Source organism: Heterocephalus glaber, unplaced genomic scaffold (genome assembly GCF_053883595.1).
Source record: "Heterocephalus glaber isolate CG9 unplaced genomic scaffold, H.glaber_assembly_v1.0 deba00000809, whole genome shotgun sequence".
In the NCBI taxonomy this organism is placed as follows: Eukaryota; Metazoa; Chordata; class Mammalia; order Rodentia; family Bathyergidae; genus Heterocephalus; species Heterocephalus glaber.
Genome location: NW_028258163.1, coordinates 4,001,590 through 4,027,981, shown reverse-complemented (window position 1 = coordinate 4,027,981; position 26,392 = coordinate 4,001,590). Strand labels below are relative to the sequence as shown.

At 48.8% G+C, this 26,392-nt stretch overlaps 1 protein-coding gene and 1 pseudogene across 4 annotated transcripts; both read right to left on the bottom strand.

Moving 5' to 3' along the window:
- Nucleotides 1–162: 162 nt before the first annotated feature.
- Rmdn3 (regulator of microtubule dynamics 3) lies at nt 163–22,587 on the bottom strand. 3 transcript variants are annotated; one of them, XM_004861571.4, is made up of 13 exons: nt 22,407–22,587; nt 21,997–22,196; nt 20,023–20,215; nt 19,496–19,639; nt 10,143–10,428; nt 9,283–9,385; nt 4,423–4,483; nt 2,542–2,617; nt 2,314–2,391; nt 2,008–2,106; nt 1,596–1,649; nt 1,201–1,281; nt 163–904 (listed from the first exon to the last, which is right to left on the bottom strand). In XM_004861571.4, exons 2-13 carry the CDS (start codon nt 22,181–22,183, stop codon nt 851–853), a joined length of 1,416 nt encoding a protein of 471 aa, XP_004861628.1. In that variant the 5' UTR covers nt 22,184–22,196; nt 22,407–22,587; the 3' UTR covers nt 163–850. The 3 variants fall into 3 exon arrangements, with proteins under 3 accessions (XP_004861628.1, XP_004861629.1, XP_087063616.1); XM_004861572.4 differs by having other exon boundaries at nt 22,386–22,551; XM_087207490.1 differs by having other exon boundaries at nt 22,392–22,551.
- Nucleotides 10,435–15,487, bottom strand: LOC101715412 (glycoprotein endo-alpha-1,2-mannosidase-like protein; annotated as a pseudogene). The gene is made up of 2 exons (XR_015449780.1): nt 15,417–15,487; nt 10,435–15,339 (listed from the first exon to the last, which is right to left on the bottom strand). The product of XR_015449780.1 is annotated as a glycoprotein endo-alpha-1,2-mannosidase-like protein (transcript).
- Nucleotides 22,588–26,392: the final 3,805 nt, after the last annotated feature.

Here is a 26,392-nt window from a genome sequence, read left to right as displayed (position 1 = left end):
TTTATATGCAACTAAATTTTTCACTGATAAGAGCATTAACCAAAGAGCTTATTTTATTATAACATGAAGTACTGTTTTTCTACTATCTTCATTTTCCTCTGTAGGAGGAAACAACAATCACAGCTGTCAAATAAGAGGTAATGACAAAACAGGATGACATCATTTCTAATCAAATTCATTTTATTTCAGTCTTGTACCAAAATATATTCCAGGCAACTCTTCAGACCATTGTTTCACAGTATCAAACTCTATGCCACTGCTGTCATTCCAAAAGCTGCCAGAATTCTGGGAGTCAAGTGGTCCAGCCCCTCACTCAGCCCAGGAGTACAGGTAGAATCCACATGACAAGTGATAAATTGGCTCCTCTGACCCCTCCTGTGTCCTGGTTGGCAGGGTATGATCTTATGACTAGATATATGTTGAATATTAATCAGTGAAAAAGATTAGAATGACAGGTTCTGTGCTTTGTTCCTGTGGCTCTTTGAAATTCACCCATCTCATTAGCAGTTGGAGGGCAGTGAGGCTGCCTCATCCTCTCGGCAGTTTTCAAGACTCCATCATTCATAACCCTAAGGCAAGTACCAGACTTTTTTTTTTCCCAGACTATGTCTTGATTTTCCACTTTCCTTAAGGGGAAGAAGAATAGAAGCCACAGCTACAAATACTTCCCCAATTTAGATTAGGTAACAGATTAGAATAAATTAATGATGGGTAATAGACAAGATGTTGAGGAATGGTAGTGGGTCATCAGGGCATCCCTAAGCCCTTCTTGCTTGGCTTCCTGATCAAAGCAGGGTCTGAGGAATTGTGGAGTGGTATCCCTCAAGTCTTGAAGGCCATTGAAATGTGATTATTCCCCTAAAACTACTTCCAATTCTTCCAGGTCCTTCTGGAAAGCTGAATCCTAGAGGAAGAAAAAAAACCTAGTACTCAAAACCTGAGCTTAACTTTTTCCAAACCACTGGTCCCCTTTGCTTCCTCCTTGAGGTCTGCTATCTGCAGTTTTTCTCTTACTTTCCTAGCAGCCTAGGGCTTATGAACTCTCCTCCCCTGGATGAAAGGCATGTAGAAATCCTACTGGAAGGTGTAAGCTTTTTCCCAGGGAAATAGGATCTCAGGGTTAAATGTGCTTTGTTGGAAAGGTCACATGATGACTCAGTGGGACAGCCCAGTATTTTAAAGCTCTTAAAAAAGAATTACCTCATTAGTGACATCTGGCAGTTCCAGGGCCAATTTCATCCACCGTCTGGCTTCAGAGTTTTTTCCTAGTTCTCTATAGCACTGAGAAGAGAGAGAATGAAAGCCTGGGAGAAATAGCACCGGGGGACTAGAAAGGCATTGAGTGTGTTTGCTTTTGAGAGTTCCCAGAAGGCAAGGCATGGATGCAGCAATGGTGCAGCACTTGTCTAGCACATACAAGGCACTGGATTTGATCCCCACCACCATCAAACGAGAACAAAAGAATAGCTCCCAGAATAGGGGAGAATGTCCATCAGTGCTGGGCTGCCTGCCCACCAGGTGTGAGGCACTGGGTTCAATTCCCAGCACACACACATACCCCAAAATGACATCTATGTTGAAATTGTTGAGTTTACCTTGGAAATGTACACCCTTCCAGCTTTTGAAAATCCTGGCTGCAGTTCTTCAGCCTGGAGAAGGGAGGAAGGCATTTCATTAAAAGGCACCCAGGGCTAGGGATTTAGCTCTAGTTCCGCTGCCTGCCTCGCAAGCGCAAGGACCCAAGTTTGATCCCTGGTTACCCCCACACACACACCCAAAAAAGTGCCCAAATTCAGGTCAGGCTGATGTTTAAGAGTGATTTCCAATCCCCAACCAGATGGATTCACTAAGTCAAGAAATCTGTATTTGTGTAAATTCTCCCAGTTAATTTTCTCACAGAACACAAAATTCCCCCTTATCAGAATCCCCTATTAGGGTTCCAGTAATGAGAAACAAGGTTACCGTAGCATCTGCTGTTGCCTTCCCTTCCCTTCCCTTCCCTGATACCTTTAGGAAGCTCTGGAGAGCATCCTGCACAGTGGCACTGGGAGGGCTTTCAAACAAAGCTGCAGCCGTTTTTTTTTCTAGCCAGCTCAGGTGAGAGACCTGCCACCAAAAAATCAGATGAAAAGTTTTTAAGAAGTATCTTTCAGCATACTGATGAGTATTCTGAAGTGAAAACAGGGTCAACCACTGATAGGACAAACATTCAGAGGAAACAGGACCTGAGCCAGACCAGACTAAGGAAGCTGAGGACCCTGTCAGTGTCACTGGACACTCAGGACCACTGTGTCAGGCCCTGGAACAGCTCACCTGGTAGCACCACCTGCCAAGAAGAAAGTGAGCCCTAGGGTTTTCTGGCTGGAGAGCAATAGCTTTGTCCACGTGCTCCTGAGGGGAAGACAGAAACCAAATCAGACTAGAGTTGCTCAGGGAAGAGTGGAAAGGCAGAGGCTGTGGGAATGCTCTTCCAAGAAAACCAGAAGAGCAGGAGACCTGGACTAGACTAGTGCAAGGGAAGGAGGAGAAGCTGGTTCTCACCTTGAAGCTAAAGCCACTCTGGATACGCCTCTGGATGCCCTCATTCTCAGCCAGCTGACCACAAAGCACTGCATACCTAAAGGGGAAGCAGCAGCAAGCTCAGGGACAAGGACTGGTACTGTGACTGAGGAGCAGGTGTCCTATCCACGGTCCAGGTGCAAATGCCCACTTCCCTTCCACCCTCAAGAGCTGAAAGTGTATTTTCTTCTGTATATAATTCCTCACAGATGCAGTCCCAGTTAGTAGCTAGCAAACATAATGCAGGCTTCAGATTGTCCAAAGTATTCTAGGTATAAAAACCTGCTCCCCCTATATACAGTAAAACTCCATTACATTTAAGAATATTTAGTGGAGGTTTCAGTCAATCTCCAAATTTCCCTTTCTTGTTAGAGTGCAGCCACATGTGCCAAAAAAAACTTGGAAAACTGGGCTGGAGGTATAGCTCAGTGGAAAGCTTACTTAGTATGAGTGAACCCTTAGGTTGGGGGTGGGGGAGGCTTAGAAAGTGAGTACTCTAATAATTAGCATCAAACTGAAAGTAACCTAAGCACACTTTTTGTCTTACGAGCAGACTCTAAAACAGGGTCTCAGCCTTGAAAGCACACAGCTGTATCACTGGGACTTGGGAAACGATACTTTCAGCACAGCCAGGTTGAGATGGGAACCTCTCATGTTAACTTGGGAACCAACAGAAAAGGAAGAAGGACCTATTTTAGCTCTTCCCTCCACATCCTCCTTCAAGGGAACCAGTGAGACATCTTCCATAACATCTTTTGAGGGCCAGGGGTGTAGCTCTTGCCTATCAGCACTTTGCCTATCATGTTCAAGTTTGAGTCCTTGAGTTCAAACACCAGCAACTACCAAAACAAACCAAAAACCCCATTAAAACCTTAAAAACCACTAAAAGCCTTACTGTCTCATCCTGTCAGCACTGTTCCTAGAAAAAGCTATTACGTGTCTAACCAGACAAACCCATGTTGCTTTTTCATGTATTTGCTAAATATCTGAGGTAGTCCTATCAGCACCCAGAGGCCCATTTCCATATTTAATCCAGACAGGTTCAAAGACCTAAGAAAGTCTGGGCCAGATTTCATCCTCAGGATCCAGGGAAGCAGTGATACCCTAGAAGTTACCTCTGAGAAGATATTTTACAGCAACAGATGGAGAAACACAATCTCTCACTTAGCGCAGTCTGAGGACAGACCAAGAGCAGAATATTTTCACTCAAACTGATGCTGAATTAGGCCCTAGGACATGAGTTGGCCCTAACCCATGCAAGCTAGTAGAACTCTACATCACAAGATAATAAAAAGGCCAGTATCATGGTTTGAACATTTTGCAGCTGCTGGGGGTGGAAATCAGGGCCTCACAAGCCAAGTGCTCCACCATGGAGCTAACATCTAGTTTTTCTCATGCAAACCAAGCCAAGAAGCCAAGGTCCACACTAGCCAGGGATAGTAGCTTGGGGAAGGAAAAGCTTGTGCAGGATGGGGAGCTGCAAGTTGTCCTGGCCTTCCCCAGGAGCCAAGAACCCACAAGTCGATGGCTACAATGAGTTTTGGGGAGACAGGGTTTTGCTATGTAGCCCAGCCTGGTCTTGAATTCCAAGTGCTAGGATTCCAGGCATGCACTACCCAGCAAGTTAGGATGGTTCTTACAAAGATATGCATTTCTCCCCACCAGAGAAAAAATCATGTACTCCTCCCATCTCATCCCTAAAACCAAAAACCTTGGGTTCCTTGACAAGGGAGGGTAAGGCATACAAACTAGAGCTCCCCCTCCTGGCTCCTCAGGCAAATGCCTCTGACCGAGGCAGCAAAAAGAAAGGCCTCCGCTTTGGCCCTTACTGGCTCCTCCCAGAGCCCTGTGGGGTGTCATTACCACTGGTGACAGTCAGCACTCTCTTCCCCCTTCTCCAGAGCAGCCTCTGCTTCTTCCTTTCCTGAAAGACAAAGGTGAATGCAGAATTAACATGTATTTCCATGCATGTTTACACAGAAAGGGCCCCAGAAAATGGTCACTTTAGCTCTCACCAGCCCCCATCCAACTTGGACTTGTTTGGAAATAGTTTGAATTTGCACAGAATGGAAAGCAGCACACAACTTCTCAGGGATTACTGCCGCCTCAGCCTCACCCATTTCTCTTGTCTCAGCAGTCCAAACTGCCTTCTTTTTACACCCCACCCCCCAGGACTGAAACAAATAGAAACTGGCATCACAAATGTTCAAAGAGACCCAACAGTAACCAATCTGTAGGAATCACTAAAGTTGTATAAAACTCCAGCTGTATGTGCATTTTACTGGGGAAGGGTTCAAGCTTTGATAAAATTCTCAAAAAGGGCCAGGGATTTAGCTCAGTGGCACTGTGCCTGCCTCAAGTGCAAGGTCCTGAGTTTCAACCCCCGATACCAAAAAAAAATTCTCAAAAAGACCCCTGAATGTTTGGGTTTTTTTTTCTGGTCCCAGAGATTGAACTCGGGACCTTGTGCTGTCGAGGCAGGTGGTGGCACCACCGAGCTAAATCCCCAGCCCACACCTTTTTATTTTTTGAGACAGGGTCTCACTAAGTTGTTAAATTGCCCAGGCTAGACTTGAATTTGCAGTTTTCCTACTTCAGCTTCCCAGGTACTGGAAGTACAGGAAGGTGCTACCAGGCTAGGCTAACAAGTACTATCTAGTCTCCCTAGCTTCCTTGGTTCTATCATTTTTTTTTTTTTTTTTTTTTTTGCTACTGGGGATTGCAGGTGGTACAACCACTGAGCTAAATCCCTGGCCCCAAACATGGGCTGTTGAATGTTTCATAGAGGGCTTTTCTCTTTTTTTTTTTTTTTTTTGGTCCCAGGGATTGAACTCGGGACCTTGTGCTTATGAGACAGGCGGCGGCACCACTGAGCTAAATCCCCAGTCCCTTTGTTTTGTTTTTTTGTACCAGCGATCGAACTCAAGACCTTGTGCTTTTGAGGCAAGCTTTGGAATCTCTGAGCTAAATCCCCGGCCCACCCGTGAATGTTTATTGCAGCTCTGAGCCCCAACTCCCCACACATAACCCCCATCCCCCTCCTCACAGCAGTGTTGGGAAGCAGACCCAGAGACCTGTATATGCAGGACAGCACTCTACAACTGAGGTGCACTTCCTGCCCTGACAGCCAAACGGACTAAGGTCTGGAGGTGGCTTTTGCTGGCTCTTACCAAGTTTTCTAGGCACTAAGACTTACAAGGAAATATGACCACTTGTAAGCTCCTGACAAGGATCCCCTAGAGCAGGGGTGGCAAACCTATAGCAGGCATGTTATTTTTCTTTTAAGACAAAAAATGTTAATGTGTGAGCTGTTTATACTAAACTCAAACCTCAGTATGCAGGTTTATTTTCAGTGTTGGCACTTTGCAGTAAATAAGTGGGTTTTGGGTCGCAGTTTGTGCTCTTGGTCTCTAAAAGGTTCGCCCTCACCACACTAGAGTATCAGGGTGGCTACAGCTTATACACCTCCAGATGGGGACCATCATGTTTGTGCACAGGAGAAAACAACATGATTAAAAGGGGGGGGGGGGGCTTGGAAAGGAATGTGGAGAAAATGGAACAAATGTAATATGCTGAGGTTGTAATAGGCAGGCTGGCTAATAAGGGATAATCCCTTTTAGGGTGTGTCTCTTCACCCACCTCAAAGCACTTTTTCTGTGGTGGTGGTGGTGATACTGGGATTGCCTGAACCTGGCCTTCTCACTGAGCTACATACTGTGCCCTTTTAAATTTTTTTTAACTTTGAGATGGGGTGTCACCAACTCACTAAACTGCCCAAGCTGGACTTGGACCTGCAGTCCTCCTGCCTCCGGCACCAGAGTGTTAGAATGTGCCACCATGCCCTGCTTCATTGTTTATTTTTTGAGGCAGGGTTTAGTTATGTGGCACAGGCTGAGCTTGAACTCTTGATCCTCCTGCCTTTGCCTCCCAAGTACAGTGGTACCTCAGTTCATGAACTTAATTTGTTCTATGGTTTTGAAAAAGATGGCCATGTTTGTGTTTGTGTGGGAAAGATGGCTGTGGTCATGTTTATGAACCAAAGTGTTTGCAAACAAAAGTGTTCCTGAACCCAGATACCACTGTACTGGGATCACAGGTATAAATTATCACACAGATGTAAGTTCTTACTAGAAATGTAAGAGCAAGAATTAGCCATTTCCTGCCGGGCTAGACAGAATGGTGTGGATCAGAAATTACCTGAGATCTACAGAATGCTTGCCTCCTGGTGGTCCAGCTTCTAGAGGTAGAATGAAATGAACTTATAACCCAGTAAAGATTTTGTTTGTTTTTGCAGTCCTGGGGATTGACCCAGGAAGCACTAAGCTACATCTACAACCCCACACACACACCCCTTTTTTTTCCTTCCTTTTTTAAAACAACCCTTATTCTGTCCTTTCTGAGACAAGAGCTCACTAAGTTGCCTAGGCTGGCCTCAAATGTGCAATCCACCTGCCTCAGCCTCCCAGGTAGCTGGGATTACAGGTATGCACCACCATGCTAAGCAAGGATGGTTCTTAAAGGCTATAACCTCAGACAAGACCTTCAAACACTCCACAGTCATCTGACCTCCAACAGACTGTTCCAAAGGCGCTAAGCTCAAAAGCCTGACCAAACAAGGGCTAGCTGTGGACTCTGCCTTCAGGGCTCATGCCTCCTATTAGCCCTAAGAAATAAGCCTAAAGCCAGGAGGGTCTCGAGAGTGCAAGGCCAGCCTGGACAACCTAGTGAAACCTTGTCTCAAAATATGAAAGGGCTGAGAATGGAGCTCAGTGGTAGGTAGAGTGCTTGCCAAACATGTGTACGCCCCTAGGTTCAATCCCCAGCCCCACAAAAAATAAAATTTGCCCTTTTGGCTGAGTAGCACCATGATAGTAGGCAAGTACCTGATAGCCAGGTGTAGTGGCACACACCTGAAATCCCAGCACTTGGGGGGCTGAGGGAGGATAGCCACATGTTCAAGGCTAGCCTTGACTTTTTATTGAGATCCTGTCTCAAAACTAAACAAAAAGCCATGGTGGCACATGCCTGTAATCCCCGTACTTTGGGAGGCTGAGGCAGGAGGATTACAAGTTAAAAGTCCTGCCTGGGCAACTTCACAAATCACTATCTCAAAAAAAATAAAAAGTGCTGAGGATGTACCCAGTGCAAAGGCTTTAGGTTCAATTTTTTAAATTAATAAATTTTTTAACTACCCTATAAAAGATCGCAAAAAGGGAGCTAAGAAATAATATCCATTTTCTAAGAAATACTCGTGTGATACAGAATCATGTGCTATGTTCAGTATAAGAAATAAGGATTATGAAGACTCAAGGAACCAAAATTCCAACTGTGCTTTACAGGAAGCCTTGCTCATCTCCAAAATGCTGAAGCTGGGGTTAGAAAATTTTGTCTAATTACTGAGGATATTCAGGGCAAAAACTATCTTAAGTACCACGTCATGGGTCTACCTGTGACAAAATGCACCATGACCAAAAAGGCAGAGCATAATTGAAATTTAGAATGATAGCAAGACTGCTGATGGTTATTTGTTTTGTCTGTTCTTTGTTGGCTTTAATAAAAAGGCAACTCTTAGACACCAAAGGCCTCTTAACACTTGAGGTTTTGGGGTTGTTTTTTGGAACAAGTTCTCACTGTATAGTTGAGGCTGGTCTTGAACTCACATATAGCCCAGGCTGGCCTTGAACTCACAATTCTCCTGCCTCAGCCTTCCCAGTGCTGGGATCACAGGCATGCACTGCCACAACCAGCTCCATAACCCTAGAGATATAGACAAATGACTTGAAAGAAAGTCAATAAATTGATTCCAGGCAGCACCAGAAAAGTCAGAGAAAACCCTTGCCAATGAAACAAAAATGCTAGAGAACCACAAGTCTGAGTTGGGAAAGGTAGTTCTGGAAAAGGTACAGAGGATGAAAAGGTACTAAAGGTGAACTAAGCTGGTAAGTATGAGCTACCGGTCCAAGACTGGGGGGGGGGGGGCAGTAATTAAGCACCTTTTGTTAAAGCTACCAGGGATCATCTGAAGGTCTATATCAATAAGCATTCAACTCAGTGTCTTTCTCCATCAAGAGAATTCTGTAAGTGTTAAGGACATTAACTTTGAGCTGTTGTCAGATTCATATTATCAAAGACTCAGTAACTTTTGTAAGGCTGAGGAAGGAGACAAGACCACTAGAGAGAGTTACATTTAGATTATCAACTGGACCACACCCAGAAGTCCACGGATGGTCAACGACACTGGACTGTGGTGGGCAGGACATGTCAGTCTCTTAAAAGTCCCAGGACTCTGACCTCAGGCCCCATGAGGCAAAGCCTTAAGCCTGGGACAGGTCAGATGCACGTCCTGGTGGCCCAGGGCAGTTACTTAGGCCACAGACTTGCTGAGTGGATACGAGGCCTTCATGCAAGCAGTGGTCTCCTACACAGCGTCTCCCAGGTGCTGCCAGAATGTGCCCCACTGACTGTTCTCAGAATGCCTGTCCCATGGGCTCCATAACTGAGAGGAAGCTTTATGGCTGGGGAGTGAGAACAAAGAATCATGCTAACACGACTCAGCTACTCCTTAAGTAATTGTGTACCTGGGCCACACAGTCACCAGGATGTGAAGAGAAAGACCATGCCATATGGAGAGGTGGAAGCAAGGGTTCCCTGGGCCCCACGCACATGGGACAGCTGCAGCTCTGTCCTTGGACCCCTACCCACCAGGGGCCTGGTGGCACTTACCATTTAGCGCATATGACTTCTTCTCACTTATCTCCTCGGTGAGCTCCCACATGTCACTGTAGGCCCTGGCCAGGCGCCAAAGAAAGTCCTGCCGGCTTCCATACTGCAGACAGACATTCAAAGGAATGAGGCCCCTCTTCCTAAGCCACGGAGAACAGAGCCCTGGCTTTGCCCCACAGCACAGGTCTGCACTTCCCAATTGGTGTGTCAGTCACTGTCGTGAAGCCAGCCTTCAGACAGCCTTCCCACATGCAACTGAATGACAACACAATCCCTAGCTGGTAGCGTACACAATTACAGGGTGAGGGCATTCTGGCCTAAAACTGCCAGGAGGGAAGGTCAGTTCCAAGAAGATAAACTAAGGGACCATTTTGCTGGCACACAGAGGAGAAAAATTGCCCAAGAAAAGAATTCTAATGGGGACATGAAAGTGGCTGGGATTTATACCTGGTGTAAATTCTGTCAGCCTAAAATGGGAACTGTGACTGAGTGACTAAGCAGCTGTTATGTGTGATACTACATGTGATCTTAGCCAAAAGGCTGAGAAGCAATGTGTCACGTGCGATAGAAACTTTAAGTAGGGGCACGTTCTGCCTGAGGGGAAAGTACCTTTCCAGCGGCCCTTTCCACACCTGCTCCCGAGCACAGTGGAGGAGTGTGCCCCTCCTCCCCAACAGCAGGCAGGGCGCTCTTCCTAGGGTCCATGTGGGGCCCCACAGAAGGGGGTGCAACCAGGAGACACGTACAGGACCAGCTGTGGTGCCCCCCTGCCCTTCCCTATTGCTTTCCAGTCTGTAGGCACACGGGCCTTCCTTCATCTCCTAGGGGTCAGGAGATGCAGGAGGACAGCAGACCCTCACCGCCAGCTTGTTGTTGAGCAGCAACTGGAAGCCCTCCCGCTTGTTCTGCTCACTGCCCTGGTGTAGTTCATCAGCCTGGCGCAGGAGGGGCAGCATGCCCTCAGAGGCAGAGGAGCCGCCATCCTCTAGAGCACCACTCCCTGGGTCTGAAGCCGCCTCCACCTCCAGATCCAGAGAGTCCCTTCTCCCCATCTTCACAGTCTCACAGCTCACTTCGTCTTCCCCATCCTCACTCTCCTTGTCAGAGTCCCGCTCGTAGTCAGACTCGGCATTGGCTGTTGTGTAACTGGCAGAGAAACAAGTGACAGGATCAAGGGTGGGGCTTATTCAGCTCGAAGCCTCTAGAATAGACCCTCAAGCCTCAAAGCATACATGTGCAGTGCCTCAAATAATTACTCTCCAGCCTTGTGGGTAGGAACTTGTGAAAGCTTCCTGTGGGAACTATGGTCTGGGGAAAAGGACTGGGGAGGGGAAGCCTATCCACACAGCTTCGGGCTCTGTGTTGTCAGGGCCAAAATGAAAACCCCTTAACCACCATGAAATCTTCCAGAAAATAAAAAGGAAAAAGTCTAGAAAGGTATCTACAAAATGCTGTCAATAGGTAGGTGTGGTGGCACATGCCTGTAATCCTAACACTCCAGGAGGCTGAGGCAGGAGGATCAAATTCAAACCTAAGCCTAGGTGATTTAGGCTATGACTCTATCTCAAAAGTAAAAAAAAAAAAAAATTAAAAGGCTGGGAAGATAGCTCTGTACAAAGGCCCTGGGTCTATCCCCATACTGCGGGGGGGAAAAAATGTTGCCAGTAGACCTGCTAGGTAGAAGGTAATTTTTTTTCTATTTTTAAATATAAGGTTGCTTCAGCCAGGCATGAGGCATGGTGACGCACACCTGTAATCCTAGCACTCAGGAGGCTGAGGCAGGATCACCAAGAGTTTGAGGTCAGCCTGGACTACATAGCTCAAAAAAACAACAGATTGTCTCAAAAAAAACAAAAGATTGCTTTGGTGAGCATATATTATTTTTATAAATAAGAAAATGTTTAGGACAACATTTGGGCTGGAGATGTAGCTCAGTGTTAAAGGGATTGCCTAGCATGTGCTCCAGACCCTGAATTCCATCCTAACACCAAAAACAGTAACCTTGAAAGGTACAGATGGGGCTGACCTAAGTTACACTGGTCACCAGGCCAAGGGTATAATCATCTGTGCTTTGTCAGCCAGGAGCACTTGCCAAACTACCACGGGTGCCAGCCACTGCGGCCACATTCTCCCTCACACTCACACTAGCCTGACCTCTGCCACACCAGACAGCCCGTGGGAACATGGGGATGGAGGAGGCAGGGACACTGCCTCTGGGAGCCAGACAGGAAGAGGAGGGAAAGTGCATCAGGGAAGGCGTGTCAGGGCTGAGGTGCCCACAGAGGAGGGATGCAAGGACCTCCTGGATCTCAGGCTCTGCCAGCAGCTGATGGAGCACTTCCCCTAACTGCTAATTAGATTAGACAAGAACCAGGCAGGGGAGAAGGCAGGCCTTCCAGGGGCCAGAATCAGACACCAGAGAGCCCCCAGACTAAATGAAGACAAAGTACAAGAAAGACCTCAGGGTCTTTCCGGGGGAAAACTTCATCTTCCCGGACTGAAAGAGTAGCTCCCTATGGCTGAAGCAAAACAACTGAAAGAGAGATGAGGGGACAAAGTCCACACAAGAGGGCCTACAGCCAGGACAAAGTTCTCAGCCAAGCACAGTGGCTGTAACCTCTGGCACTGGGAAGCCCGAGACTGGATGATCGCTGCTAGTTCAAGGCCTGAGCAATACCCTATGGAAAAGGGCTTCTTCCTGGCTAAGAGGCCAGAGAGAACCAAGGGGGCAGGTTCCAGAAGGTACCAAGTGAGCAGCAGGCTTGGTGCCCCTGTCTAAGAATGCTGGCTGACTGCTTCTTCACAGAGGGGCTTCCAGTGTCTCTAAAAACGGGCACAGGAACACTCACTACAGGAACTTATATGTTACTTCAAAGTCATACAACCACACCTTGCTTTGAGAGAGATTATCCTAGTATCTTTCCCTTCTAGCAATCTGCAGGAAAAACTTTGGAAATTTAAGGAAGAAAGAAAAATGAGATCAGATTTCACAACCAACCTGGGTTGTGATGACTGAGACCACACAGAACAGCCGAAAGGAAGCCATGGCCCAGCCCAAAGGCTTGCCCCGGATGAGAGGACCCGGGAAAATGGACCGTGGTACCTGCAGTGGAGTGCTCTAGCCTCACCATCTCCTGAGAGGATGAGGGCAGCCTCCTTCAGTCAGAAGCCACCGAGAGGGAGAGCCGAGCCAGCAGCTTACAGAGCCAAGGAGAAGCGGAGGTTGGGGCGCTTAGCACCCCACAGACGGAGCCAGGAGAGCCTTCTGAGGCAGGGTGGCTTCAGCAATTTCAGCACCAGGAGAACTACACCTCCAACCTGGAGCCCTACTGCTGGGTATCCGCCCATGGGCTTCTGGTGCCTGAGATTTCCCATGTGCCGGGGGTACTGCATTTATGCCACCCTCTCACTTTCCCCTGTTGCACTAACCCAGGCCCTGTGGAGATCCCCCAGAGAGGTGACTTTTTGTTTTTTGATGATACTGAGGGTTGAACCCAGGGCCTCCACACCAAGCTACATCCTCAGCCCTATTCTCTTTTTTTTTTTTTTTTCCTTTTAGCCAGTGACCTTTATTTATTTATAAAGTATAATTAAAATTATATGTATAGTGACTTTAATTCCAGTGTTCACTCAGCAGCCTTTTATCTTTATTCACATGTATACCAACTGTTAAAGTTGTAGCCAGGCATTTGAACTTTTTACTGTTAAAAAATGCAACTAGTAAACATATTTGTAAATGGGTTTTTTTTTTCTTTTTAAAATTGTTTCCTTAGGGTAAGACTCATTAGATCAAGACTTATTAGATCAAAGTGTACATATCCATTTGTGGCTCTTGATGCAGATTAGCCTTCAAGAAAACTGAATCAAGTTTCTTAGCCATCAGCAATGCATGAGGATAGCTTCCCCTTCTTGCTGGCCTTGCCCTAGTTGTCAAGTTGTCCGTGCGAAATGAAACTACTGCATGCCAACATCCAGCCCTACCAACTGTCCTGCTTGTCTTGGTTCCCTCAACTAAGCCATAAGCTCGGTGGCTGGCACTGTTCACCTGTCTGATGGAGTTTAGTGCCAGAAACCCAAATAGGGCTAGGTGTCCTTGAGATGACCTAGGGTCCACTCCCCCCTTCCCTACGTACCATTTCCCAAAATTATGATTCAGTCTTGAGCCCATAGTCCTCTCAGTAGTGATTTCCAATGCACATTATTTCAAGTATATCCTAAGAATCTTGCCAAGGTGTTCCAGGGCCTACTTTATTGAGGGTCCCCAAAATTAGGATATTAGTTTGTAAATAAGCACTGACTTGTTAATTATTCCCTCTAGAAATCTTAATTTAAACTAGTAATTTCTCAAGCAAACCCACTCTTCATTGTGCTAAAACTATAGCCAGCCCTGGCCACATGTCAAAATCTGACTGAAGTCAGAATTTACAAGGTCTTAGAGCAAAAAGAATGTGTACTTGATTTCCCTTTTTTTTTGGTACCGGGAATCGAACTTGGGTCCTTGTGCTTGCGCAGCAGGGGGCGAAACCACTGAGCTAAATCCCTGGCCCCAGGAATGTGTACTTGATACCTCTATGTGTGACCCCAGTAGTGCTCCAAGTGGCTCCAGTGAGAGGCCTCATTCAGTTCAGCCAGCTGAAGGGAATTGTCCTAGTTCTCTCCTGGGACGAGATATTCATCGGGATAAGTAGGCTCTGAAGCAAGAGGTATTTTCTCAGAGGAAAAAGTACTGAACAAACACTGGGTGAAACCACCAAAAAGGAAAACATAACTGCCAGGCACTAGCTACAAGGCCACACCAAAGAAGGAAAACTGGGCCCTGTAGCACTGGGAGGATGGGAGCCATTCCTAGTCACCTTTTCCCCAGCACGGAGCACATACTAGGTGCTCAGTTAGTGTTGAGTGAATGTGACTGCTCAGAAATATTTCCTGACAGCTGAGAGGAACTTAAACCTGTAAGTTCCCTTTCAGAAAGTCTCAACTATGGTTTCCTATCTTCAAGAAGACACAATGAGGGAGGCCTCATAAGGGAACACAGACCGGCAGAAGGGAGTAGGGTGCATGCTAGCTCAAAATGCTGAAACCCTTCCAAAGGCAGTAACTGCCTGACTCCACTACACAACAGCAACCTGATGGAGAGTTCAAAGCCAGAAGAGATTATACGAAAGCGGTTTGAGGACGTGGAGCTGCCCTAGGCTGCATGCAGTCACCTGCCAGCCTCTCCCCTTCTCGCTGGAACACCACCTTGCTTTGCATCCCTGCAGTGGGCCTCGACACGCTTGCCACAGCAACAGGCTCTGTCCTACATGGGCCCTGGCTTGATGACCACCCAGAAGCACCCAGCTGCTGGGCCAGTGAGTGCCTGTGCCCTCAGCTGATCCTACACGGTGACATCTTCCAGCAAGGCTTGGATGTTTGCCTCAGGCCCCTCACATCAGCCACTGCTCCTTCTCCTTGATGAAGTGCTCTGCCCAGCGGCGGGTCAGCTCCAGGTACAGGCTGGGCTGATGAGGCAGATGGTCCAAATACAGGCGAGTGGGCATCTTCTTGGGAATGGCTTTCTCCATGTCTCCTCATGCCACTCACTGAAAGAGGGGATGGAGACGATCTCTGGCCTCACTGTCAGGGCTGCCTGCAGTGCCGTCTCATAGTACTTGCCATTGACCCTGTTCCGAGTACTGTGGTTGTTCCAGGGCCGGATGCTGGTGTCAGTGTAGCCAGGCCCCACACTGGGAATGAACATGAGATTGGTGGCATCACAGAAGTTCTTCACAGCTTTCCAGTTCTGATGGGACGAGCCAAAGGAGAAACCAGTGGAGGCAAAGTAGGTGTACATGCCATCAAATCCTGCCGCAAGGATGCCATGGGTGTGGCCCTCCTCTACCAGCAGCTACGAAGACTCCATCATAGGGTGTGTTGCGGATTGAGTGGGGCCCATTTGGTGTCAGGAGGTGCACCCAAGCCTCAGGGGTTGTCAGGTATGAGTCGTAGATATAAAAGAGTGGGAGGCTTTTGCCCATGCTGTTCTTACAGCGGTAAAATGCACCATGGGAGCCATATGCGTCAATGATGTACTTGATGTTGTCATGTACAGTGATGTCATCCCAGCCCTTGTAAGGTTGGATGTGGAAGGCCACCTGGATGTTGTACTGGTGGGCAGTGTCTAGAATGGCAGGTTCCAGGTCATCTGAGGGTTCCCCATTATCATCAGCCATGCCACGTGGGTACCAGGAGAGGACCAGGACGCCGATGGCGACTTCCTTGAGCTGGGTCATATGTTCCCGCAGCACGTCGGGGTCCCGGGAGCTGTAGGAGCCCAGCTGCGGGTAGAAGCTGGAGCCCAAGTCGTCCGGGGGCTGTGGCGGCCACGGGGATAGCTGGCCGATATCTTGGGGTCCCAGTGTGGCACCATAACGTGGTCCCAGTGGATGTAGTGGCCTTCGCGCCGCGGGCTTCCGTACCACGAGTAGTAGAAGGTGTGCAGGTCGGAGTAGACTCGCAGGCTCTGCCTGGGCGGCCTCTGCGGGGCTCCACCGTGGGGGGCGGCAGGGGCCTGGGTGGCGGGCGCAGGGGCTGCCTCCGCAAGTCGCTCAAAGGGCGCCAGCTCCAGAGCTGGGCCCAGCGTGGGGAGTCCGTCTGGGGCCTTCAGCGTGCGCAAGCCCATGAGGGTGCCGAAGGCGAAGAGCAGCACCAGGAACAGCGCGATGCAGGCGCGGCCACCACCGGGCTATAGCCTCCCCTGCGCCCCCGGCCCGGCCCCGCTATCTCACGGCCCACCGTGCCATGGCTGCCTGCCCACCTGGCTCCTGGGACACCGGCGTCACCCACGTGAGTCCCAGGGAGACGGCAACGCCCAGCCCCTATTCTCTTTTTTGATAGGATCTCAATAGTCACTACTGAATTTGTGATTCTCCTGCCTCATCCTCCCATAGTCCGGAGATTATAGCCATGGGTCACCAAGCTTGGCCTGGGGTGGCTCTTTCGTTTAACATACCCAGAGGCGTTTGAGACTTCCAGGGACAAGCAGGGACCGTTGAAGAGACCCTTTAGGGCTGGGGATGTGATTCAGTGGTAGAGACTCACCTAGCATGCTTGAGGCCCTAGGTCCATCCCTGCCTTATGAAAAACAACAACAAAACAAAACACCCTTTGGACATATGCACTCAAGGACACTTGTTCCCACAGTGAGCAAGAGACCATGTTACACTTCTCTAGTCCTTAAGGAGAGCCCTTGAGTCAAGAAATTGAGGCCTCCACTCTACACACCCCTCCTGGCAATTAAGTTTCAGCTCCTAAACTCCACTGAGGGGCTGAGGCCTGGGCAACTGGAGAGGAGGTGACAGGCACCCTGTCTCTGCCAGTCTCCTGCCAGCGTAAAGTTACTGATTTAGAAAGGAAATACAACTTTCAGCAGAAAGAACAGCCCACTAAATCTCATCATTCAGAGAAACCCCTCCCCAAGCCCCAGGTGCACAAAGCCACTTCAGTTTGTGGATTCCTTCCAGTCTCCTTGTGACCTAAATGGCAACTCCATGCCACTGCCCGAAGGCAGGCGGCTCAGCCAGAGTCTTGCATCACTACCAGCTGTCATGTGCTGCAGGACTGGTCATGAGGCTAATTAAAGCCACTCGGCCCCTTACCCCATCACAGACATCCCTGCCCTGCTCCTTGTGGCCTTGGTGCACCAAGCAGTGAAGTACCCACAGGTTTCCCTGTTAACCATTTTGGCTCCCACTGACCCCAGATACTTGTACAATTTCTTTAAATCAAGGACCTAGAAATGCACATCTCATAGGCAGAGCTCTTGTTCTTTCCTCTTAAAAAGTTCAAACCAGGCCGGGAATTTAGCTCAGTGGCTGTGCCACCTGCTGTGAAAGCGCAAGGACCCGAGTTTGATCCCCGGTACCAAAAAAAGTTCAAACCAATTCCTAACCCCAGGGACCTGCTTACCTGGGTTGGCACAGACAAGTTTGTTAGGTTTCAGGACTCACTACCAGCTACTTCATCCTAGCTGGGTATGGTGGCAGGTACCTGGAATCCCAGCACTCAGGAGGCTGAGGCAGGAAGTTCATGAGTTCAAGGCCAGTCTGGGCCACATAATGAGATCCTGTCTCAAAAACACCTACTTTGTCCTTTCTTTGCCATCTAGATATGTCAAATATTAATTTCATTTTTGCACCCTTTTCTAACAGCTTATTTTTTACCCCTTTCTCTAACAAAGCCTGTGGAAGCATCTCCTGGCTCACAATTACGTGAACTGAACAGAAATGGGCCACTTCTGCAGGCCCTTGAGAATACAGATAAGATCAGACCACCTGGGCAACAGTTGGCTTAAAGGAAGGCCTGGAGCGTTGCATGAAGACTTCATTGTTTGGGCTGGGGGTGGGGCTCTGCAGCAGACCTGCACCTGTGTAAAGCCCTGGGTTCAGTCCCCAGCACCAAAACAAAAGACTTCACTTGCTTCAAGAGGCACTTGGGCAGTAATCAAATCCAGTATTAGTGACAATGGTATTAACCAAGAAAACAAGAGTTCTTTATGTTTAATTTTCTTAGAAAAACAAATGGGAAGAGGCAAGAAAAATATATTAGCACAAACAATAAGGCTGAAGTGCAGTGTATGAAACACTTGCCATGCCTCTAAGGCTGCAGGCCTTGCCTGGGTGGAGCTGCGGCAGCTGTGCAAAGGTTACAGGCCACACCTTCCTAGGAAAGCCCTGGGTGCCCTGAGGACCAAGCCATTCCTTAGGCCACAACCCTGAAACTTCCTGGGATCAGCGTCAAACAGGCTAAGTCTAGGGCCGGGGATTTAGCTCAATGGTTCCGCCGCCTGCCTCGAAAGCACAAGGTCCCGAGTTTGATCCCTGCCGTACCAAAAAATAGGCTAAGTCTACCTCACAACCTTTGGCCGGGCATCAGACTGTTAAAAGAGGATCACATGAGGAAATACCTCTACAGTCCTTAGCCTATCCTCTATCAGAGGAAGTAAAGAATAAAGGAGAGCTGGTGCTGTAAGGCTTTCAGCTACCGAGGGCCAGTCTGCATAGACCCTCCTGCACAGCTGGCTTTAACTCCTCACTTCCATGTGCATGGTAATAGCTAAGTCTGTCACTGACCTGGCATGAGCTTGGCTGTTCTCTAAACTCATCTTCTCCTTGAGGAAGAATGGTCAGCAGAAGGCACCAAGGAAAGGTCAGACTCGACCTCATATAGGCCACCTGGGTAACAGGACACAGCTGCAGATGACAGCATCAGACTCTCCTTGGGACCAGAGTTGCAAAATGGTGCCAGTGGTTTAAAATTAAAAGGCCAGGGCCGGGGATTTAGCTCAGTGGTTTCGCTGCCTGCTGCACAAGCGCAAGGACCCGAGTTTGATCCCTGGTACCAAAAAAAATTAAAAATAAAAATAAATAAATTAATTTAATTAAATTAAATTAAAAGGCCCTAGCCAGTGTGTAGCACATGCCTGTAATCCCAGCAACTTGGAAGGTTGGAACAGCAAGATCACAAGTTTGAGGCCAGCCTGGGCAACTTAGCAAGACCTTGTCTCAAAATAAAAAATAAAAAGGGCTGGGGAGGGGCCGGGGATTTAGCTCAGTGGTTTCGCAGCTGCGCAAGCGCAAGGACCCGAGTTTGATCCCTGGTAACAAAAAAAAAGGGCTGGGGATGTGGCTCTGTGGCAGAGCACCCCTGTGTTCAACCTGAGTACTTGGAACGGCCCTGAGTCTGACCATGCTTGGAGGAGGCTGTCCCACTTCACGGTAAGGCCTAATGTCAGACCTGCTGCACCACTGAGGACTCAGGACAGTTGCCTCCCCACTACACAGATTCAAGGAGTGTGGACAAAGCTTGCTGTGTGAAGAGAGCCAGGACAGGGAGTGTGCTTTGTGCTTCGGCATCTCTGCATACCTCTCAGCCACTCACGGAGGAGCTAAGTCACGAAACTTACGAAGTCCTTGTGAGAACACTGAAAAATTCCCAAACTAATAAAAGTATATTATAGTAACTATGTGAAAACCAAACTGACTCAGGAAAATAACAGATACAAGCATAACCACTGGTAGCATTTCCATTTGTCTCAATGACATAAGTTGCATGTGATTTCTCTTCCAGCTATTCTGTTTGTTCCCACCCTCACAGCAGCTGGGTTTAAATTTCCATTGACATGTAAAACTTTCACAGAACTCTCTCACAATTGCCTCCAGGAGAGAGGACTCACCCGCCTTCACTCTCTGCATCTGTGAGCGCAGCTCCCGAAGAGGCAGTGAAGTAGACAGAGCTGGAGCCAGTGGAATCGCTCCGCTCCCTGGCAAATGGGAACCGTCGCCGACGAGCCATTCGCTGGCTGTCTGCCAAGTGCGATCTGGAAAGCAGATCCCATTCCAGGGGGACCATTCCAGTTAGGCCTCATCCTGCCTGTCTTTTCCCTCACTACTCTTCTTCCTTGTTCAAAAGCTACAACCAAAGAAAGCCCTGGGTCCCTGCCCTCAGAAGAGCAAGAAAAGCGATCCCCAGCCCAGCCGACATGGCAGAGTGGGCTGAGAAGAGTAGTTTCAGCTTTGAGGCAGCAAGGACCTTGTAAGGAGCCAGGTGTATCCATCCCCCTCCCCCATTAAGTCAGAAGCTAAAAATCTGGCTTGCTAGAGACAGAAAACAGAGGCCAGAACACACCACAGCTGAAAAAGCCGAGGAAATGGAGAAGCTGAAGGATGGGGAACAAAGCAGAAGAGGGGTTGCATTACTCACCGGATCTCCCCAACAATCTCCCCAGCAAGCCCCTGCAGGCTGTTCCTCAGCTCCTCCACCTCCTGCCGCAGGGCCACAAGACTGCTCGATACAAAGTCCAGGCGGTCCAGCACCTTCTCCTGCCCTGCCTGTGGAAGGCTGGGCAGCACCGAGGCGTCTCCAGCCTCACCAGGAAAGGCCTGAAACAGCATCACTGCAGAAAGGAAGGAGACAGGGACGTCCATGGCTGAGAGTGAGGAAAGGTCTCACACCTGGAGTCCCAGAACACTTGCTTCTCATTAAATTTCAATTTATGAAGAAGACCTTGAAGCTCAGGTAGCATTTGTTCACAGCTAAGTTATGGTAACAAGTCCCAAGGAGCCACCCAGAAAAAACTAAGGTCCCAATCTCTCAGCAAGGGCCCCCTGCTCTTCCACACCAGGGCTCTTCAGGATTGCTGTTCACGGCAGATAAAGTAAACTGCTTGCAAGGGTGCGGTACCTAGAAGACAGGACAGCTGCTACAGTAAAAGAAAAGCCTACACCTGACCTCCGTGCCAAACGCAGGGAGTCAATACGAACTACACAGCAAAACTAAAACTCACTTCACAAGTAATAAAGAAAACGCCACTTATCTTGAGAACTCCATTTAGTATTCTCAAGAGGGTAAAGAAAAAAGGGGCAGTTACCAAGAAAGGGCACACTGGAGAAAACCCATCCAAACTTGTGGGGAAAACACCATTACCAAGCCCCACCAACCCAACCCTGAGCTGAGATCTAGGTGAATGCCAACAGTGAAATGCTAGTAGCGTGAGACTTAAAGGAAACTAGACTGGAAAATGGAAAAACAGGAAAGAAAGCAGGAAGTCAGGACCCACAGAAACAGGCAAGCACAAATCCCTTATTAAAGGGAATCTAGACCAGACTACAATATACATGACACAGTATTTAAGAGCGAGCCCTGGGAATGTGGCTGCTTTGTTCCAACCTCAGTACAGGGCAGATGACTACTAAGAAATTACAAAACAAATAAAAGGAAAGGGGGGAAGGTACATGTACCGATTCCCCACAAAGAACGTAAATAGTATGTACTACAAACATGTACTAATAAAAAAACGACATTAAAAAAAAAAAAGCACAGGGCCGGGGATTTAGCTCTGGTTTCACTGTCTGCTGCCCAAGTGCAAGGACCCAAGTTCAATCCCCAGTACCAAAAAAAAAAAAAAAAAAGGAAGCACATAACTGCATTATCAAATGCTGACCATCAGCTGCAATCCATGGTGATAACTTGGAGGACTCTTCCACAGCTAAGTTTTCCAAACCAACCATCTGACACTGGTAGAGAAATGTCTTAGAAAATGTTAACTTCCAATTGTTATGAGGTGAGACATTCTAAGTGATCCTCCAGCACACAAAAACTGGAGTGGCTTGCTTTGTTCAAACGAGTTAACATGAAGATTTTCCAAAAACAATGCACAACTCATTTCAGCTGTGGCTGCTGGCTGCCAGCCACAATCAGCTTCAGGGGGCAGGAGTGCTCCCAGCCCATGCTGTGGAAAGTACCTTGGCCAGTTGAGCAGGGCCAACCTTCCACTTACAGTGTGACAGGCTCCACTCTCCCTGAATATTTCTTCAAAAGAGAGATAAAAGGCTTGGATTAGTCTCCAAGTTCCCTTCAAATTCTCATATGTAATTTAATACGTAAACCTCAAGACTTTTAACTCCTAGAAGATTTTTTTTGGCTTTTGGACTGTTTAATTACAGCCTTCCCCCAACACTAGGCAAGTGGCTTTAATCCACACATATTACTGTAGTCAGAATCAAAAGTGAAAGCTGAACAGTCCAGGGAAAAGAGTATAGAAAATGAAAATGTTTTTTCTTTTCAGTAAGTTTTTCCAAGAAAGGCATCCCCTCCTCTACCCTGTCCCATGGGCTCTGCCTGTGGCAAATGTCCCAGGCCCATCAGTCAGCAGTGACCTCGGTCTCAGCCCCGTACCCTGGCGTCCCGGCTCTGAAGTCTGCTCGTAGTCCAAGAAATTGGGCAGGCTCTGGCTGCGGTCACGGCGCTGGGTCCGTTTCCATCGCTGACTGTAGAGAACGCACAGGAACCCGAGGCCGGCGGCGGTGCCCAGCAGCAGCCCTAGCCCGGCGCGGGAGCTGCCCAGGGCCCCCAGGCTAGACATGATGCACCTGCGGCTGCGGAGCCGGGGAGACGCATGAGCCCGGGACTCGCCCCTCCCCAGACTTCGAGCTCCCACTAGTCGCGCCCCAATCAGGACCTTCAGGTTCTGCCAGCCCCTGGCCCGGACCACCGCGCCTCTCCCCATGCCTGGAACCGGGCTCTGCTCCCACAAACCCTTGACCTGAGCAGAGTCCGCTCCCAACCTTCACCCCGATCGGCCTCACCACGCTCAGACAAGACTCGCCGTCCTGGCTGCAGATTCCTGTTCCCTCACGCCCGGCCCCGAAGACGCCCTGGTCCCCCAGCAGGTCAGCTCCGGCCCTTAACCGGCGGCCGGCCACCATGGCAGCAGAGCCGCCGCAGCCTCACACAGTCACCGACCGTGACGTCATTGAACTGCGCCACCGCCCGCTACGCAGGAGAGCTCAGCGAGATGACCTCACAGGTCCCGCCTCCGGCCGCGTGGGAGGGGGGTCAGACCGTCTGGGGGCGGAGTCAACAGAGGGCGGGAAAGTTAGCCGGGCGCCGGGCCGCGCGAGAGATTCGAGCCTTATGGGCCCGATGTCTGCAGTCAACCTCTCAGTCCGGCCGCCGGGGTTCCGTTTCCTCCAGGCACACTGGTCACGACCTGCTACGCCCGACCTCCTCAGCATCGCTCAAGCTTTCCCCCGCTTCCGCCACTCTTCGGAAAAGCTCTCCTCCCCGCGTTTCCTAACGCTGGCCCAGCTCAAACTTCTTAAATTTTGGCCTAAATGAAGAGCGTCAGGATCTTTCACTGAAACCACTCACTGAACCCAGCTAGCGCCTTCGGCACATCCATGAGAACAGGTGCATGGTTATCCACGATAGGTCCTTACAGCTGGGTCCCGCAGCTGACAAAGCTCCGTTGCAGGGCTGGGGTGTAACTCGGGATGGGGCGCCTTTCTTCCGTGCACGGAGCTGGGTACCACCCCAGCAGCCTTCCCCAAAACACGCTTCCGATTGTACATACACACAGAACCAGAACTGTTTGGCCGGGTTGTGGAGAACACCTTGGAATAAGATGGAATCGTACAACCCAAAGTGTGCTGTAACCCTAAAGTGTGCTGTGACTTTAAGAGTGCTGTAACCTAAGTATAATACAATCATAAGAGTGATGTGTAAAGTAATGAAAGTAAAACCTTAAGTGGTATGGAACTGATAAGGGTGTAGCCCGAACTGGACGGGGCGTACCCCGAATTGGGCAGAGTATGCCCCAAGCTGGACAGTGTGATAAGTTTGAACCAATACCACGAACGCCCAGCTAGAATAGTATAAAAGGAGCTGAAGACCCCAAGCAAGTCGACGATCCGTCCCACCGACCAGTCGACCAGTCAATCTGATGATCTGACTACCGGCGGAGACCTCTGCACACCTGATCCTGCTGGGAGGAGCATCGCCGCCGACCAGACGAGACCAGAGGACGAGGCAAGCGGAGAGGCGGACCACCTAGCGCCGACTCGACGCCCTTCGTCTACGCATCGGACCCTCTGACCCTGCGGGAGGAAACGTCGCGCTGCCATTAAGGACTTGCGCGGTACAGGTACAAGGACGTGGTAATCGGCAGACTTAATATTGTGTGGTAATTGTATTGAAATGAATTAGGATAATATAAGATAAGTGTGTGAATTGCCATCCGAGTCCGAGTCCTCTTTACCCACGGTACCTGCTCGCGACACGGGTCCGGATTCGAACCCTTGTAGTCCTAGCTACTGGGAAAGCTGAGACAGGAGGGTGGAAGATCACAAGCCAGCCTAGGCAATTTAGCAAACTTTGTCTCAAAGTAAAATCAAAAGGATTGGCAGTGTAGCTCAGTGGTACAGCACTTTCCTAGCACGAAGGAACCCCTGGAGTTCAGTTGTGAGAACTGGAAAAAGAAAGTGTCAGACGTAGTAGCACACACCTGCAATCCTAGCACTCCAGAGGCTGAGGCAGGAGGCTCGGTGGGAATTTGAGGCCAGTCTGGGTTACACAGTGAATTCAACTACATCGTGAGACCCTGTCTCAAAAAGAAAAGAAAAGGGCTGGGGATTTAGCTCAGTGGTTTCGCCGCCTGCTGCGCAAGCGCAAGGACCCGAGTTCAATCCCCCATACCAAAAAAAAAAAAAAGAAAGAAAGAAAAGATTTAGTTTATCATCCCTTAATATCCCATAAATATGTTCAATTATGTCAATTTGTTAAAATTCCTAATGCATATGGATACAAAAAATGGGGAGGGGGATTTCTAGTAGCAACAGTGGAAATATCTAGACCAGTCCTCCTAAGATCCTTGACTAGACCCTGTATTTATCTTTTCATTGTGAGCTATAAGAATTTTTTTTCCCCCAGTGTTAGGGATCGAACTTAGGACCTTGTGCTAACAAGGCAGACTCGGTGCCACTGAGCTAAATCCCCACCAAGAATATATTTATTTATAACACTATAAAGGAATGTAACTTCATCGATACCCCCCTAAATTTAATTTAAAAATTAAATTCAGTGAGAAACACGAGGCATTAATTGTTTTGGTTATGACAAAAGTGGTTTTTATTGTTGTTGTTTTGTTGAGTCAGTGTCTTGCTACGTTGCCCAGGCTGGCCTCAAACTTTCAGTCTTCCTGCTTCAGCCTCCTGAGTCACTGGGATTACAGGGGGGCACCACCTTGCCCAGCTATGAAAAATGTTTTAATATGCTTTCCCCGTATTTTTCTCACTTTTCTGTAATAAACATGTATCATTTCTGCAATAACAAAACATAGGAACTTTATTTTCAAGGAAACAAAACTCATTTCCTCTGGGAAGCCTTCCCAGGCCTCCCACTCTGCGGAATTCATCACTGTCTGTCTGCGCGCCTGAGGCTCCCTTACCTCTGCGACATGGTGACTGCTTTCTTTTTTTTTTTGGTACCGGGGATCGAACTCGGGGTCCTTGCACCCGGTGACTGCTTTCTAAGGGGAGGTCCGCTCCGGCTGCATCGCCCTGTCCCGGCGCCTAGCACGGTTATGGGAAGCGGTCCGTAACCGAGGAGGGTGCTTGGACGACGCTGTGGCGGCCAGAAACGCGCTCCGCTGGACAGTTCTCCGTCTGCCCTGGAGGCAGCTCCGCAGAGGACCCACCCGAAGTGGGCCGGGCAGGGGAATGCATCTCCCCCGGATATTAAAGATGCTATCAGCCCGGCGAGGCGTCGGCGGTGCGGCGGCTCCGGATGGGGCTATCTCACATCTCACAGCGCGTCTCAGTTCTGCAAATGTAATGAAGTCCTGGCCGCCCGCCTAGCGATACCTGCCCTTGGTCCCCTCCTCCCCCTCCACGTGCCAGCCTGAGACGTGAGCACCTCGGAGCCCAGACGCCAGCCCTGCCCCAAGCCCAGAACATGTGCCTCACCGCCTGGGCTGTGAGTCCAGCACCTCGGGCTTCAGATAGCGGCCTTTCCCCTTGCATCCACTTCAAAGGTTTGTACACTTTTTAAAAAACGGTTTGTCTTAACTTTGTTCATTTTTTTCAATACTGGGAATTGAACCCAGGGCTTTGCACACATTAGACAAGTGCGCTCCCACTGAGTGACACCCCCAGCCTCTTAAAATTTTGAGACAGTCTCATGATGTAGCCCAGGCTGGCCTTGAACTTCAGATCCTCCCACCTCAGCCTCCCACGTAGCTGGCATCACAGGGGTGCACCACCACACTTGGCTAAAACTGTCCTCATTAAATAATTTATGGCTCCAAAAGAGTACTAACACATACAAAGATGAAGAGTACATTTATAGCCAGAAATGTGGGCACATGTCTGTAATCCCAGCGCTCAGGAGGCTGAGACAGGAGGACCACGGCTTGTGTTCAAGGCCAGTCTGGGCTACACAGTGAGTTCAAAGGCCAACAAGACCCTGTATCTAAATATTTTTATAAAAATAAAACAAAACAAACAAAACACAGTTATAAGCCCTTGCACCACTCACCTCCCGGTATGAGAAAAAGATGATTCTATCTCCTTTTTCCTCCAGAGGTAACAGCTCCCTAAGTATGTTCCCTTCTTTTTTTTCTGTGTGTGTGTGTGTGTGTGTGTGTGTGTGTGTGTGTGTGTGTGTGTGTGTGTGTACTGGGGATTGAATACAAAGTCCTTTGTACTGAGCTACATCTATGACCCCTTAATTTAATCATATTTAATTTTGCTTGATTTGTTTATTGACATAGGGTCTCACTGTGTGATTCAGGCTG

Bases quoted from the DNA above. Each gene is read 5' to 3' on its own strand.
- Rmdn3 (XM_004861571.4), bottom strand. From the start codon at position 22,183: ATGTCTAGCCTGGGGGCCCTGGGCAGCTCCCGCGCCGGGCTAGGGCTG. The intron at 9,386-10,142 runs GTGAGGGTCTGC...GTCTGTCTGCAG, and splicing joins TGCTCAACAACAAGCTGGCG to TATGGAAGCCGGCAGGACTT. The intron at 2,618-4,422 runs GTAATGACACCC...CTTCCCCTTTAG, and splicing joins AGTGCTGACTGTCACCAGTG to GTATGCAGTGCTTTGTGGTC.